General features: G+C 47.7%; 1 protein-coding gene across 4 annotated transcripts in view; it reads right to left on the reverse strand.

Moving 5' to 3' along the window:
* Positions 1-17,822, reverse strand: part of GRIA1 (glutamate ionotropic receptor AMPA type subunit 1) — a 157,100-nt gene that overhangs the window by 69,459 nt on the left and 69,819 nt on the right. For 3 of the 4 annotated variants that reach the window (XM_067567153.1, XM_067567152.1, XM_067567151.1), the window contains exons 3-5: positions 12,707-12,946; positions 10,623-10,807; positions 5,372-5,425 (exon numbers count right to left, since the gene is read on the reverse strand). In XM_067567153.1, coding sequence (XP_067423254.1) covers positions 5,372-5,425; positions 10,623-10,807; positions 12,707-12,946 — 479 coding nt within the window. The remainder of the gene's footprint in view (positions 1-5,371; positions 5,426-10,622; positions 10,808-12,706; positions 12,947-17,822) is intronic. The other variant, XM_067567154.1, reaches the window with a different exon arrangement.

The raw sequence follows: 17,822 nt of genomic DNA on the forward strand, positions 1-17,822 counted from the left end.
GAGGGATTTATCCCTAGTCTTTTAAATGAGTGTGGATAAAACCTCCATACCACACCCCAGCAGCATGTACAATGTGGTATATACCCAATAACATCAAAGCCATATTAGAAGTGATGTACAGTCTTTAGACACCTCTTTGATGAATATATTCTCTCTTTCTTCTGTAAAGCCAAGTTGCCTTGTGAGGTCAGCTGTACAGACCTCTCAGGGAGAGGGAACCTGTAACTAATAATTTTAGAAACCTACAGATAGCCCCAAATAACTCTTTCCAACATAATAATATAGTATTCACAAGGGATGTCGTCTTGTAAATTTTATCAGGATTAGAAGCCAGTGCTGTAAATACCCACTGGAAATCTGCCAAGACAATGGACTTTAAACCAGTAATTGGTGCAGGTCTGAATACTGGTGATCCTGCATATCCAACCAGGAAACATTGGGGGAGAAGGAAGGGGTAAATTAAAATGAAATCTGTCTGCAGCTGCTCAGAGGTTTAGAATGTTAGAATTTGAGGCTGACAGTGAGAGGGATTAGTGGGGCAGTCAGAGGTGCATGATAAATGCAGTTTATCACCTCCTAATATAGGTTCTCACACCCCACTTATCACCGTAGGGGCTGAGCGCCTGAATCTTTTCACTTGGACATCACCACCACACTACCACAACCACACATACAGCAATATGGAAAATATTGTGAATCATACCGCCTTATTGGGCTGATTTCAGCCTGTACATTGAAAACCGTGTTCTCCAGTGCCAAGCTGATATGCGCCAATGCAACAACATGGCAAAAATTCTTACCTCTGCTAAGCTAAAGAATCTGCTAAATTGACTTGTTTTCCCCCTTCACTGCCACACTGGGATATTCTATCCCCTACACTCAGCCAACCACTTCTAAACCGGGGCATTTTTCACGAAAGAATCTGGGCTGACGCTTACAAAAGGAAGAACACGTTAGGTGGCAGCTGCCCTCAATGCTTTACCTATCAGACAGGTCAGATGAGTGTCACTTATTTTTAGACAAAGACTCTCCTCTGACCGATCCCTGATGTTCTCCTACTACTGAAAGTGACTAAGCTCAATCACTTGCATCAGACATGCAGAAACATGAAGCCAAGGTTATGCAAAGTGCTAGCAATGTCAAAAGAAATGAATCCCAAGGGTTTCTAAGCTTACTTCTCTGATACTATTGGCCGTGCTCCTCTCTGTGACTTGATAGACTGATGCTTTGAAAGGCAAAGATCAGAACTTAAAAAATAAGGCCCACAAAAACAAACAGTTCTTCAACTCGCCCAGCCTTCTTGATCTCTAAACAGAAGAAAACACAAACTACTTTATCCGGGCAAACCTCACTAAACATAGGAATCGCCCCTCAGCTGCTGTTAGCCAGTCAGCACAACTCCAGAAGCTATGCTGTTTTAGAGCAGGTGAGGACCACGTTTTCACGGGTTTGCTCAGATGCAGAACGGTTTCATTTTGTTTGTGAACACAACAAGGGTATTTTCTCGTATGGAAAATAGCCATTTTTGGGGGGTGAGTGGGGGGTGGGAAGGTGTTTCTGCTGTGAAAATACCAACTTTTCTGCACCAATGCTTGTCAAATTAAACTCGGTACTTTTGGTGCAGTTTTACTGACAGCTAGAGCTGGGAAACTCGATTCTCTGAAGTGAGCTCTTTTTCCTTTTCATCAGTTGTCTGTGGCCAGATGGCAACTTCTTGTTAAAGATGAGCTGATGGATGGTTCAAGCAGATACCATGCACCCTCTGCACTCGCCTGTGAACTCATCATTTCTGAGTGCTTGATATTAAGTGTGTTAAATCTGAGTCACTTTGATTGGACACTGGGGTCACATGGTGTGTTTCATCTCCCTGACGGGATGAGTGTGACTATTGTAATCAAGCTTCTGGTGCAAATAATTGGAAGTGAGAATTAAAAACTCACTTCCCACAATATTCTCCATTATTTGCCTAAAATCCAGTGTTTCTCCAGGAACACTCCAGCTAGTAAACTCATAGGCCAGAAGGGCACAGAAACAGACTACTCCGAAAGAACACGACCTCAGGCACTGCAAATTAATCAGTTCATTAATTAATTCTACCTCCTGTAGGTAAATAGGAATTTGGCAGCCTCTTCCCAACTTCTGCTGATGCGGAGGACCCTTGGACTTCCAAGCAGAGCCCTGCTCCATTCACGACTTGGGGGGGCTCCTCTTTTCATTGACTAGAGCAGGGGAAAAGCTGACTCCCGAAAGCCAGACTTGATAGGTGAGCAGAGGGGAGAATACGTTTGTTTGGAATACAAAAGCATTTGACATTTTTCCCTCTTTTAATTGATTCTCTTACAACCAAATCCTTCAAATTGTGCCAAATAGTTGGGCTGGGCCAAGGGCATCTGTGTGTCAGAATTTTTCCCTTAGGCTGTTCTGTCAACACTGTTGTCTCCTCAGGGGCACTCTGTCCTCTGTAGCTCTTCTGCTGGCACTTTTCCCATAAGGGAATTTTGCCAGTAGTTCCACACTGTCACGAATACACTACTGCTGTCTCTCCTCTTTGCCCAGACCTGCACTCTCTTCTGCAGGTGGTACGGGGAGTCCCAGGAAGCCATACTACTTCTGCCCTGGAACAGCTACTCAATGCTTGAAGGGGTTTTGCTGCTAAATGGGATTTGCTTTCTATTTTCTTTTGCAAACGCTCCGCCCTCATCAGTGTTTTTAGCGATGCTTCCTACTGGCATATTATTGTCTCTTTTTTTAGTTAGGTTCCTGGCTCCTGTGTTTAAAGCCAGTTTTTTCAAATGTTCCTATAGACTTACCGCTATGCTGCTTGACACTGAGCAATTGGGCAAGGTGTCTGACACAGAAAGGTGACTCCAGTGCTTTCCCCCAAAAGCCTAATCCCCAGAAAGCACGTAGCCGGGCAGCCAAGCTTCTCGCTATCGCCGCCCGGCCTCAGGGGTCATGCTCTAGAACCCAGGAGCGCATACCAGGCGGGACACGTATGCCCACTGCTGACATGCTCCTGGAACGCTTAGTCAGTCTGCAGCAGAGCTGGAAAACAAAGCCCGGGAAGCCTTTTTCTTTGCATTCATTATTTATGGTCCTCGCTGGCTGATTATGAAACCTGCTCATAGCCGGTTCCATTCCCTCTGCCCTTATGAACCGATTAAGAAAACAAACTACATAAAGCAGAAAGTTCTGCCTTCTCTGAGAGAGTGTGGGAGACAGGCACAGCTCAACTGTGAGCGGGAACTGGAAGTTGTCTCTGTTTTAGGTACTTATGTGATCCATGTCACAGGTGGCCGGTCCCTGCAGTAGGTCCAGTGCCAGAGCAGGTGCTCCCAGTTGGGCCAATTAAAGGGGCAGGGCTGCTCTGGGGGCTATAAAGGGACAGAGGGAGTCTTACTGAGAAGAGAGCTGGAAGCGAAGAGGACTGGATGTGAGATGGCGCTGGCTGAGGTAGAGTGAGCCAGAGAGCTGCAGGAGAAGGATTGCCAGAGATCCCTGGGAGAGGAGGTAGGGAAAGCCTGAGATGTGAAGGTTGCGCTGAGGACCTGACTTGTTTGTTTGTTAAACTGGACAATAAAACTGCCTTAAAGAGACTGTAGGTCTGGCCGTGAGTCATTTGACAGCTGGTGAGAAGCCCTCCCTTACCACAGCTCCCATTCCTGTATCTGAGTGCCTGTCTTTAATGTAGTTAGCTTCAGCCCTGTGGGGAAGAGAAAGTGCTGGCATAGTTCTTTCTCCCGCTCTGCCACTGGACTATTGGATGATCATGGACGAGTCATGCCACAGCTTTGTGCCTCCCTTTCCCCACCTGCAAAATGGGGATAGTGATACTGCCCTCACTTGTAAAGCACTTGGAGATCTACCGATGCAAAGCGCTTGGTACGTGCTCGGTGTGTTTTTATCATCATCCCTATTTGGCCATATACACACTTTAAGTCTATGAGCAGCCTGAATAAATGTATTCCAGTTATGCTTCTTTGTAAGCGTTTGCAGGATTGGGAACTAGCCAACTTTACATAATAAAAATTTTAAAAGAATCAAACGCTGAATAAAAAGCTGCAGTTAGTTGTCTCACTAAAACTTGCATCCTTCCTCCTGTGGAACATTAGCATTTTAACTCTAATTATATTGTCTCCGCTGAGTGCAGGGTCAGTACCGGGCCAGAACGGGGTAATTATGTGTCCATTTTTGTCTTGTAAATTATAGTGTTATTGTGGGACTGAAAAAAAAGGTGCTTAATTGGTAGTTTAAAGTTTAATTATCAAGGGCCTTTTCACAGAAGGAGCTGCAGGAGAGCAAAAACGACTGGAAACATTACACAAGGCTCGACTTGCAGAGCCGGGAACCTCCTGCTTCCTTCAGAGGGGATGGAACGTGTCCTGCAATTTGGAGGAGTCCAGGGTCTTTGCATCTCTACGGTTGTGCTCTGCTTTCCCAAGGCTACCTCCAGGGAAGGTCTTTTCCTCCAGGGCCACTCTCCCCACTCTCGAGGGCATAAGCAGCAGAGCAGAGTTGATACTCTTCTAATAACACTAGTTCTGGTGTGGTCCTTCTCTAGGTTCCCTGTGGACATGGGGACAGCGGGCGCTCCCCTTCTGCCACCTCACCTCCTCCCATGCCCATAGAACCCTGATGTGTGCAAAGGGCTTTGGCAAACTCTCAGGGGGCAGGCAACTCATGGAACAACTGCTGTAATTTCACCACTGTGTCCCCTGTCTTTGTTCTCCATCCCAAGAGAGGAGAAACCAGCCCCGGGTCTTCTCTTTGAACATATGACAGTCCTTCCATAGCAAGGTTTTTGCCACTGAGTACATAACAGTTACATAGCTATAAGCTACTGGAAGACTAAAGGGATCTCAACAAGTTGCCATTAACAACAGGAGCCCAGAAGGCTCCTGGGATTGCTAATGGGGGTCCAGAACATTTCACTTCTGCAACACAAATTCAAATGCAGTTCAGGCTGGTAGAGAATGAAATTCATTTCCCTCAACTGACAGCTGCTCAGTGGTCTAGATGAAATGAATTGGGAGATCTGAATCCAGAAACCAGGTCCACCTGACGCAAAAAACTACTACTATGGAATTGGCATTAATTAACACCCTTCTTGGCAGACACGGCAAAGAATGAATGCGTATGGAGACAAAACAACCTTCTCACCCCTGGAGATAGTCTCACCACATCATGACTGATATGCAGTGGGAGGGACGTTGTATTTTTGGTACCCATGTGGTGGAGAAATGAAGCTCTTCAGTCTCCATGACCATTGAGCTGGATCTTTTCACTGGCACAAAACTCACTAACAAGAAGAAAATATCGAGCAGAAAACCCAGGAAAGAGGCAATAAGAAACAAACAATATCCCAACTCACCAAGTTTGCCAGAATGTAGTGGTATCCTATCCCATTTTTTTCAAGTTTGACGATCTGTAATGTCAAAAATGCTTTGTTTAGAACATAGTTTATACTAACAAATAAAGAGATCATGGTTTAGCTGGTTACCTCCTGCCCTGTCATTTCTCCCCCCACTTCCCAGCTATGTTTTCAGTGAGATGGTTTGTGTGAAAACAAAGGCACAGTAAAAGCTAGAAGAAGAGCACAGCCTTCCTAAGTGGTATAAAAGTGCTGTGAGATCAGCATCTGCAAGTATGAAATTAGGCAAAATCAAGTTCATCCACCATATCCCACAAGGAGGGAGAGCAACGTATCTGCGTCTAGATCATCATATGGATTTAAGAGGCTAAACATAGCTGGTTACGATCATCTGTAGGAATATAGGAGTCACCATCGGAAATCTACTGTTCTATATACGCCAGAAAAACACCAAAAGCTACTTTCAAACTATTCGTAGCGTTGGACAGTTCAAACCACCCATATGTTGCCTGATTTAGACCATGCCAAATTTAGTGCAACTCAGACTTAAGTACAATGGGCCTGATTGTCTAGTACACTAGAGAGGCTTTAGCCCACTTCTCCAAGGCTTAGCTGCCTTGAATCAAGCGGTCAGTCAATGGAAGATTCCTTCAGCGTGTGTGTTGGAATTACATATACACGGTGACACTATCTAAGATATCTACAGCTCCTTGCAGTCTCTTTCCCCTGATTCTTGGGATGCCTTGGCTCAGTCTTTTTCAATACTTCTTTATCAATATAATTGCTTACAGGGCCAAAATATTTTAGTGGTTCTTTGTCAGAAGAAATCTCTTTGTTGCTAGCAAATGGGCCCTGCTTCATGGCTGATTTTCAGCTGCTCTCTCTCTCATCCTTTTTGCTTGCTCCATGGGTTCCCATCAATGGAGTTTAAGTCTTACCATGTCTCTAGAACCAGGGATCCCATTAATCTATAATCCAAACCATACAGAAATAGCCCAGTTAGTTAAAAAAAAAACCCCAACCCTGCCCCCAAGATTCACCAGTTAATGAGCGGAACCATGTGCCGTTTGCACTAGGCATTTTAGCCGGCGACATGCCTCACTTCCATGGTGCTGTGAACCGATTCTGAATGAGCAGCTGAGCTCTCAATACTCAGGTGTCATCTGCAAGAATTTTCAACAAAGCCACATAAAAATCTCTGCCCTTTTAATGGTCACCAAATGGATTCATAATTATTGAACACTTGTTCCTGAGCAACTGACTCATCCGCCTTAGCCTTTCGTAGCAGAAGTGCTCTTGTACGGCATTAACACTTGTCTGGCTCCCTATGCTAATATCCCTGCCACAATTAGCACCGCTGGAGAATACATTTGTTAACACTTTTGGAGACAAATAAGTCAGCCTCCACCACCTTTCATGCTGCACCGTTCTCCTGGGGGAAATCATTAAATAGGACAGAAGCAGATGAGTCTGAATGGCTCCATGACAGAGACATCCCCCAAAGGAAGCAGATTTCTTCTGTGTACATGCACCCTCGGAGTCATGGGATTTATGGCTCTGGAGCGAGATTTGGGGCACAAAACTGGAACTCTGTGCCCACTTCTACTTAGTCAATTGAGACCCCCCTGTGCAGTAAATCCCCTTCTTCCACAGATGCACCTAGAAACTGTCAGTGGTATAGGGTGACCAAGAGCTACGAACTGATGCCCCGGTGTCCCAGGGCTATGAAAAAGGAGACTAGAGAGTGCTGGTTCTTTGCACCAAAACTGTCCCTATGTTACTTTATTAGGTGTCAGAGTCAATTCATTGGAGAGAGACACAGACCAGCTTTCACTGAGCTGTGATCCTACCGACTCATGCACACGAATTATGCATCTTGCCTCCTGTGTTTTACACAGTTATTTGCTATCGTAATTTATTTTAAAGTGCTTGCTCAGTTCTAATGCTTTTAGACTGGGGTGGCAAACTGGGGTTATAATAGCATTTATCACTTAGTCTGAACATGGAAAGAGGCAGTGTCAGGCTGCATGCTGATGATTCACTTGGGCTATCCAGTTTCCATTACCCACTTCTTAATGGGCAGAGTTTGATGTCTATTAGAGAGAAATTCTCTCTGAGCGGAGAAGGGAAGTTTCCAGTTACTCATTTTAATGAGCGACAGGGAAGAAACTACATAGCACTTTGATGCTATTCAAACACTTATTTATCCCATTAAGACAACACAGTATGGCCCAGTGGATATCCTGCCACCAGCCAGCAGGGCTGGCTCATAAAAGGCGGTTACCTGAGCATAGATAAATGATGTCCTGCAACAGCGAAGGGTGAGAAAAAAATCAGGTAGCTTTCTCACATGCCTTTAACCCTGGAGTGAAGATTTATTTTAGAACTGAGCCACAGTGACTTGAAAGTCAGTAGCAATGATGTAAGCTGTGTATATGAGAAAGAGGACAAGTAAGTGGTGTGTGTGTGTGTGTGTGTGTGTGTGTGAGAGAGAGAGAGAGAGACTGATGTTCTAGGGCTGTCCTCTGCTTTCCATTCAAGAGGGACCAAAAATTCACAGCCACCAAACAAGTGACAGGATGGTGGGGGTAAAAACTGTGTTGAAACCTCAGAGGGAGGCATTTGAACACCTCACACACACAAAGAGAGTGAGGCAGAGACAGAGAATGCAGACATCGGTAATTAGGGCTGGCGGGTGCAGTGAGCCAACAGGCTCGCTGCAGATCCCAGGAGGCCTGGATTCAAGTCGTGGTTGACATCTCCCCTGAATCCACTGTGCGTTTGCATATCCTGGAACACCCACTCAGCTAGGGCCTCCTGCATAGGCTGGAAGAGGCAGGGTATTTCAGGTCGTGTTTGAAGTGCATTCGCAGAGCTCTCCATGGGCTCGGGATTAGACTAGCCAGGCGTGCTGCTGGTAAAGATGGAACTGAGCGATCGAAGCCTGCACACCACCAGCCCGATAATGACCGGTCCTGTCCTATGTTCATGCGCACAAAGACGCCATGCTGTGAGGGTGCTCGGTCTCATTGGGTCATATTTCCCAGAGCTCAGTTCCCTTTGAGCCACCAAACCAAGCGGATAGATTTTCATAAGCGCTTAGCATGCTGGGTGCCCTGCATGGCCCTGATGCCAAGTACAAACTGTTATTTCTATTTGGAAATTCACATTTTTTTATGATGAGTGGCATTTCTGAACCTCCTGGCACTGCTGGCCATTTTGGTGGCAAATTACATTCTTTAAGTGAGCAGGGAGCTTGGGTTAAGAGAAGAGAAGCAGGAGGGGAAAACATTGGGAGTTGGGAGGGGACAGAAAGTTGTCAGTGGAAAGTTTTGCAATTTTCTTTTGTACCTACCAAAGTTCACATTTTGGGGGGGCATTTCATGAAATTGAGGGCAAAACATAAAAACAAATGAAAATTAGAACTTTCAGTTTCAATGTGAAATTTTTTTGTCATAGAATCATAGAAGATGAGGGTTGGAAGGGACCTCGGGAGGTCATCTAGTCCAACCCCCTGCTCAAAGCAGGACTAACCTCAGCTAACTCATCCCAGCCAGGACTTTGTCAAGCCGCAGCTTAAAAACCTCTAAAGATGGAGATTCCACCACCTCCCTAGGTAACCCATTCCAGTGCTTCACCACCCGCCTAGTGAAAAACTTTTTCCTAATATCCAACCTAGACCTCCCGCCCTGCAACTTGAGACCATTGCTCCTTGTTCTGTCACCTGCTACCATTGAGAACAGCCTAGCTCCATCCAAATGAAAATGAATTTAAGAATTCAAATTTTAAAAAAATCTTGAGCTTCTCAATATCATTTAGGACCATTTTAAAGTAAACACACGTTCCACTGCATGTGATTTGTTTTCAAAGGTGGGTCCGTTTTAAACAATTGAAATCAAACCGTAAAACCACAGGCTTTTAAATTTTGTGGTAAATAGTTTGCTCAGCCCGAATGATACAAAAATTCCCTTCTTGCTTCAATATCTGGCATGGTTTAAAATCAAAAGAAGAATTTTTCTGTGTAACATGAAGACAACGTTTAAGCTGAGAAGCTCTTCCATAAAGCAGCACTGAAAGAGAAAGCAAAGAGGTTTTGCTGAACACACTGTAAGAAATGCCCAGACAAGCCATCATGATAGCTGCAAATCAGAAAAATGCTGTAAGAAATAAACTTGGCAAGGAAGGAAAGATGCAACATGACTGTTTAAGTGTGTGTCCAATGCTATGGGGAGGTCGGGTTTTATAGGGCTTTAGCCAGATTTTCATTGTCTAGGACATGTCGAGAAGAGTCACGAGGGCTCTGTGGCTAAAGAAAGGACTTTCCTCTCCAGAACAGTTAATCCGACCGCTCTCATGAGCACTAACCGCTCGTAGGGGCAAATCCGACCTTCTCCATTGTTGTTTATGTTGTTGTAGTTCCTAGTAGCCTCCCTCAAGCTTGAGACCCCATTGTGCTAGTCACAGAGCACCCAGCAAATAAAAGGACAACCCTTGGCTTACAGACTTAATAAGAGGCAGGAGACAATGACAGGTGTCTACAACAAATGGAGGGACAAGATAAAGGAGAGACAATTATAATAAGCATGATAAGCAGTGGACAACACACCAGCTGTCTAGGCATTGTCAAGTGTTCTGTAGGCATCATGCTGAGGTGTGGAAGGCCCTAACGGTAGCTGTGGGGGATGGAGCTGTGGCTGAATTTGAGGAGGCTGCCCAGATGGAGAAGTCCTTGTGTGTCATTCTGGAGGTGGGCATGAGGACTGGAGGCAGGGCAGGGTGAGGAGAGATGAGGTCAGGGGGTTCCCAGCTGTGATGCACAGATCCATCCCACCACACCCATTGCTGAATCCAGAGGAATAAAATGAAGAGCCAAAAAAAAGTGATTGTGTCTGTGCACAGAGACCTTAAGAGTTAGAAGGCTACACAGAACCCCCTCATTGGGGGTGAGACACTTGGTGTACTGGGCTCTGCAAAGGGGTCGGACAATTAATTGCAGGACAAATATTGTGGAGCAGCACCACTGACTCAACTGCTCTAGAGAAATCCTAGGTTTCCTTCAGCTTTGTGTGATAAAGGAGAGATGGTTCTTGGCTTCATGGACCTAACCTGGTATGATTCACACACCCTTCATAATTGACCTTCTGCAATGCAGCATGGGTAAAGGGAACAAAGAAAACACCTTATCCAGGAGAAACAACAATGCCCTGAATGCATGCAAGTCCACTCCCGGAAAGCCGGTTTTCAGCACAACCTTGCCCAGGATGGCGTTCAGCCGCTCCGTCTCGCAGTCCACTACCACCAGCCGTTCCTTCTTCTTCTCCAACTCCTGGAAGAGCATCCTGTATCCCTCTTCGGTTGTCGTCATTATGTTGACGGCTGTCACCTGCCAGTTCTTCTCAGCAGCTGTGTCCAGTACTTTCTGTAGGACTGACAAGCCTGGGAAGAGATGGGAAAGAAGAGAACAGGAAGGGAGTCTGGATTTAGTTCTTGTGTGTTATCCTTTTCTTTTCTCTTCCCTTCTTGTGGCCTGGGTGGGGAGCCTGTAGTTTTGGACCATGCAGCATCATGAGAACCCAGCAAAACTCTAGCAAGCTTTTAAAACTCAAGCATCCTAACTAAGCTGAACTATATTATAGTGACTTCTTCTGTACTTTCTTTTCTAGTATTGCAGAACAAGATATTACATATCTAGACTGGTCCTACAAAATCCAGATGCTATGCCAGTGGCTTTCAACCTTTCCAAATCACTGTACCCCTTTCAGGAGTCTGATTTGTCTTGTGTACCCCGAAGTTTCACCTCACTTAAAAACCACTTGCTTACAAAATCAGACATAAAAATACAAAAGTGTCAAAGCAAATTATTAATGGAAAATTGCTTAACTTTCTCATTTTTACCTTATAATTATAAAATAAATCAATTGAAATATCAATAGTGCACTTACATTTCAGTGTATGGCATATAGAGCAGTATAAACAAGTCATTGGCTGTATGAAATTTTAGTTTATAGTGACTTTGCTATTGCTTTTTATGTAGCCTGCTGTAAAATTAGACAAAGACCTAGATGAGTTGATGCACCATCTGGAAGACCTCTGCGTACTCCCAGGGGTACACATACTCCTGGTTGAGAACCACTGTGCTACACTGCATATTCTGTGTATATGCATATACACTGAGCACTCCTGTAGTGGGTGTCGGGGCATGATAGACTGAAAGAGTGGATTCCAATTTGTTTGCACAACCTCCTAGGTTTTATGTGACGTAGCAATCATAATCTCATTTACAGACGAACGTAGGCAGTAAGTCAGAGATATGTTCATCCTCTAAATGAGACACTCTTAATACGCTAGATATGTAGAACAGCAACAAATAAATACATTAGACCTCTGTGCTGCCTAGCAGTGGCGGAGCTAGGAATACTTTACAAACATCAATCAGTTAAGGGTTCACTCGTTTGTTATATGCACAGCCCTGCATTGGAGATAAGTGTAGTTCACACCACTCTGGAGGACAGAGGTGTGCACCAGCTGTTGCACCCCTCTGGGGAGCTCAATCTACCCCCTCCCCTGCTGGAGTGGGCAGTCATGGCCCCGCCTCTATCCTTATCCTCTTGCGGTAGCATGCCCTGCCAGGGGCATCTCGAGGGAGCAGTCCCTGCTCTCCCCTCAGGGCAGACTGCACTGTGAAAGGCCCTTATGTATGTTCCCTGCGCAAGGCCCCACCAAGTCTAAGCCTCACAACATTCCTGTAGTTTTATAGCCATTTGAGAGATGGGGAAACTGAGGCAGAGAGGGTAGGACATTTGACCAAGATCAGACATGAAGTTTATGACAGATCTGGGTAGAGAACCCAGTTGCCATGATTTCACCAACGGTTCCCACTTCCTTCTATGCATTTATTTACCAGCAGAGCAATGATAGCGTCTGTTCATTAGTCTGGAAAAAAGGGTTATTAAAAACAAACTTAGTATCCAGCTAATTGGTTCCTAGAAGCTCAATGACTCTCTTTAGTGGGGTTCATTTAACGCAGGGAACTCAGAAAGTTTTTCCGAACTGACTCTCTTCACTGGTCACGCAAATACCAGGCTTGTGTGTGCAAATGGGCGTTTGACATGGAGTTGCTGATTGCACATGGGGACAAACGTGGGGTTCCTACAGGCATTGAGGTAGGTAGACTGCTTGAAAACGGGACACCTTATTAAATCTAAACCATTTCCCTGTTTGATACCCAGACTGCTTGTGCCTGGACCGTTCTCCGGAGGGAGCTGTCGTCCATTCTGCCCAGGGATGACAAACAGACGCACTCTGCCCACCCAGCCCGGCTGCGCCGCCACTCACCCCGGTCCGCATCGTAGATGTACACGAACTTCTGCCAGCTGTAGTGCTCGATGGTGCTGATGAGCGCGTCCTGCAGCTCTGGGCGCAGCTGGAGGACGAACTGGTTGGAGGTGTCGACGGGGAAGCTGGGGGTGATGAAGCACACGTGGAGCGCCCCGCAGAAGGACGTGAGCATGTTGACCGTCTTCCTGTCGTAAAATCCAAAGATGGCGTAGACGCCCTTGGAGAACTGCGAGCAGACTGGAGGGGGGAAAAGGAGATTGTCAGGGGAGCTACGCGAAGGCGGCCAATTTCTGAGACAAGCCTCCGCTGCTTTGGACTACACACCCCTCTGTCTAGGCACATAGGCTGCACAGCCATCCTGCGCTGCACTGAATTAGGGAACCAGTCGGTGGGGGATGCCCTGCCCTTTAACTCGGCAGGCCTGCTCTCGCTCTGAACTTGCCTTAGATGACACCGCGCGGGAGGACGAGTTTGCTGCTCTCCTGCCGCTCCCTGGCGGACTCTGCTCACAAAAGACAGTCCCGATAAATCACACGGGCTCCGGAGGGCATGCAGTGACAGCTGCTCGCTGCTCATGCTCCTGCCAGAGGAGCGCTGAGTGACAGAGGTGTCAGCCCTGCATCCTACTCAACACCCACCGTGCCAAGGAAGGAGAAATACCATTACAGCCCAAGAAACTTGCCAGGATAGTCTTTTGATTCTCTCTCTCTCTCTCTCTCACACACACACACACGCACACACACACACAAAGGAGCAACAATCAATCCTTGGGACCAATGTTTAATTTGTAAGGAAAGAGGGGTCGGGCTCAGCTCTGACAAGCCCTGGCACAAATGAAGTACTCCTCAGGACAGATTTTTCGCCCTGTTTTGCTCTCTCTGCACCCCTCAGGTTCACGTTTCTCCCGGGGCTGAAGTAGCAGGTGGCAGTGGTGCAGGCCGTGCCTTCTATGGCCCCCCGTAGCGACGGTACCGGTTCAAACCCTGCCTTTTCAAAGTTGCCAGGGCGCCGCTCAGGGAGCCCATTTTCAATTCGAACCTCAAAGGTTCTGGAAATAGAGTCACCCTCGAGGGCCGCGCGTCGGAGCCTTGAGGCCCACATCTGGCCCGCCGGCCGCACGCTGCACACCACAGAGAGATGGCGACATCCTCTGGCACCAGCTAAAACGCACGCTTGCAACCTCAGGTATGGAACTCAGGCGTCACGGGCTCCAAAGTCACGCGTCCCTAGCACTGAGCAAAAGGGAGTCTCAGTCACGTGAGAATTAGGACTGGTAGCGGCTGAAGAGGGTGATCTAATCACACAGATGGCGGCGGGGGGCGGGGGGCAGCCTGTCCAGTAGCAAGCCTTGGCACCCTGACTGGTACATTACATCCTACCCAGCCCCAAGCCCAGCAAAGTTTGTCAAAGAGCGCTGCAGCGTTCAGACCCTGCACTCTGGCAACCGTCTATAGCGTACCTTTGGCTACTCCCTTATGTCCAAACACGGGGGCTGACAGACATTAGGACAGTCGCTGGCGGCATGCTTAGACACCCACAGCGGCCAACAGCAGGGCCAGAAGGAAGTGGGAAGCGCATGAAAATGAGCTCCCTGTGCCAAGGACAACCACGGATCAGATCCTTTTCTTCTCTCTAAGGAGGCCGGTGTAATCCCGTGGCTGGAATGCCTGCTCACCGCCCCTCAGGAGCTGCCTGCAATTGTGGGTGCAGACGGATCAGCTACAGATCCCCCTTCCCGCCCCACAGATAAGGTAGATTTTGAGTGGAGGGCTGTGCTTTCTCTTCCCCACATGACGGTGTCCTGGCCCGGCAGGCCCCTGGCTCCTCCTTGGGGATGGTAGCTGGGAAACCACTCGCTGGCTGAGCTGCCTTGTGGGGGTGCAGAGGATGCTCAGCCCCGTCGGGGCATCCTCAGTTTAGCTGCCCATTCAGGGAGGCCGGGGGTGGCCCTGCCTCCTTCCAGGGCCACGCCGCAGCAAGCCCCCTGCCACACCCGGGGGTAAGCGGAGGAGTGAGGGGCTTCTGACAGAGAAGCCGTCATGGGCACCACGTCTGGCCGGGCCACAAAGCCACGAGGGCAGGGTTCAGCCCACTGACATTGCTTTACGTTATTACAAACGGACCTGTTTCCAACGTTTGCTATACACCGCGGCCCTGTCTCGCCTTCCAAGTAGCCAGGGTGCCTTTGGGCTCCTTGGACCTTGTTGTACCTGGGCAGGCCTAGGTGCTGGACCCTTTTGCTTTCCAAGGCTGGGAGTGGGGAAGGCTGGATGAGGAGCTGGTGGTGGCCTGGCATAGATAAACCCTCAGGGTGAGTGTCAGGTAAACCGCAGCTCTTGGTCTCTGATCTCCGCAGTGACCAGTGCTACGTACTACAGGAGGTCACGGTCTCAGGCCGATGGCCTCCTCAGGACAGGACTTAATGAGATGGTGGGAGCTGCTGGAAATCTGCCTCAAGATGTCAGTGAGGCAGAGAGAGCACCACGCACGGTGGGTTGTAAAACTCAGTCCCAGAGTCTGTCAGACTCATTTAATATCACTCCCGTTTATGGCACATTTCAGTTATTATCCATAAATCTCCCAGCCCAAGGCAGTGACAGTGACAGCTTTTCCCTCTGCCAGAACTCCTGGAACTAGCATTTCCTTCCATTGTCACTCCACTTCTTAAAGAGCCTTGGCAGTGACATTTATTCTGGCTCAAGGCTCCTGGATTCCCCTCCTCCCCCATATTAAATAAAGGAGGAGGAGCTGATGTGACAGCTTCATTTCGGGGTCCCCTGGCAAACCCTTGCGCAGCCCTCGGGAATCGCATGATCTGCTGCTAGACTGCTGACAGCCAGCACTGTGTATTTCTGTGCGTCCGAAACCGGCCGCTGAACAAGCCCCTCGCCTAGCTGGTTTTATTCAAAATCTTATTCCCTCCGCTCCATGTGTTCCCAGGAGGACGGAGGGTGGGACTCAAGGCTCATCCCTGCATAGCCTGACTCCTGAGCCTACATTCCTCCCAGATAAACTCCACGTCACAGGAATCACCAGACTGGATCAGACCATTCAGCTACCTCAGACAGTGCCCTGCCTCAAATGCATCAGAGGAAGGTGCAAGAAACCCTGCAGTGGGCAGATGTGGGATAAATCTCATCCTAACTCCCTCCTAGTTAGAGATTGGTTTAATCCCTGAAATCAGGACTTTTCGGTCCCTCCCCAAAGTCTATTATTTTTAGCAGTATCCGGTATCACTCTGCATATTCTCCTTCCTCTGCGTTAGCAGCGGCAGTCCGGCACAACCCCACCCTGGTAAACCAAACTCAGAAGGTAGGGCTGTTTCAGGTGTGGAAATCAAACATATCTCTAGAAGCTGAGTTGTAACCATCATGACAATCCCAGCACCCACCCACCCTAGCGCCACCTCCGTGACACCCTCCAAGAACCCATTGGAACATGAAGAAAACATAGCCTCATTGACACAAAAACCAGACCAGCTGACTACAGCTGGATCTGATGAAGTTTGGCAAGAAAAGCTCAGGATTTCATGACTCATTCCAACCTGGCCATCAGTGTGACTTTTCCCATTCTGATTATGCCTGGGAGGGGTGTGAGAGTGGAAATGACTGGCCTGATGCCCTAATTAGCAGGTGGCAGGTGGGTGCATCTCTCTCTGGTCCTTCATCAGAGGACACTGAAGGCTTTGTCATGCTTCAAGTGACCAGCCAGATAAATGTCTAACCCACCCCCCTATGATGGAGACTTAAGGCCAAAGTGTCTAACCTACTCCACTATCATGTAGACAACAGGTAAATGACTTTCAACCCAGAGGTATCTGTCAGCATGTCATGCCAACACTTTAAACATCTGCTTGATTTTCTTATTATTTCTTCTCTGTATTACAATGTGCAAGAGGCCCTAAACTGAGAGCAGAGCCTGGTGAGCATAGACATCCTAAGAGACAGTTTCTGCCCCCAAATAACTTACAATCTAAGCAGACGAGACAGACAGAGGGTGGGAGAAAGGAAGAACCATTATCCCTGTTTTGCAGATGGGTGTGGAGTCCCCATTCTGCATGCACAGGGCGGCTTTGTGAAAGAGCAGGTGCTAACTCCCCATGAGCCCTGAGCAACTAAGGAGCCTGCAGAGCGTGGAGCTGGCCCCAGAGCCCTGCTTGGCTAGAGGACTGGGCTGAAATCCCGCTGCTGCCAGCACACATTCCCTTGGAGGAGTGGAATCCCATTCCAGAGCAGATGCTCAGCCCTGTCCAAATGGGACCAGAGGATTGGTTGCAGGCCGCCTGATCGGCTCTGGACCAAGCTGCTGTCAGAGCATGTGCTGCTGTGGAAGGAGCAGCCCCGAACACAGCCAGAACCTTGGGTTAGGGGTTTGGCCCAGTAAATACACCAGCTTTTCCAAATAGCTCAGCGTGCCGATTTAGCCACCAAAATAAAGAGGCCAGGATTTCAAAAGAGCTCGTCCTGGTGTGTGTTGAGCTGTTCTGAATGGGAGGGGAGCACTTTTGAAAGTCTGGCCCCTCCTGGCTTGCCCCAGATCACACAAGGAGTTTGTCATAGAGCTAGACATTGAACCCGGATCTTAGGAGCCCCAATCCACTGCCTAAACTTCAAGGCTGGCCTTCCTCTCTCTGCGGGTCAATCTGGAACCCTGAAAACCTGCAACACCAGAATCCTTCCACAGTTTTAGTTTTTTAAAATCCTTTCTAAAAGCCCCCACTGGCAGAATTTGTGCTCACCCTATTGACATCTGTTAAAGAAGGGAAGATACCATGGGTCCAAAATTGTGAGAGAAAAAATCCTTCTCTTGGTTTCACTGCGGAGTCTCTTTCCAATTGGCAGTAGTGTCTGTATCAGCCGGAGCCAGAGCTGTCGTCGTGGGACTGACACATTTGCACTGAAAAGTTGCAGATCACTTAGAAGTATTCTCAACATCCTTCCTGTGTGACTGGACCAATGGGACTAATGAACTGCGTAGCATGATTCCATATGTGCAAGTTAAGACTTGGAGCTCTGGGGAGCTAGTCTTCAGACTCACTGCATGATTAAAGTGACATGCTTTGTACAGCGGAGCCAATCATTTGAAATTAATAATCCAGCCAATTAATTTAGCT

The sequence above is a fragment of the Emydura macquarii genome, unplaced genomic scaffold (genome assembly GCF_026122565.2).
Source record: "Emydura macquarii macquarii isolate MOO-44397 ecotype Brisbane River unplaced genomic scaffold, CSIRO-AGI_Emac_v2 contig_2768, whole genome shotgun sequence".
In the NCBI taxonomy this organism is placed as follows: Eukaryota; Metazoa; Chordata; order Testudines; family Chelidae; genus Emydura; species Emydura macquarii.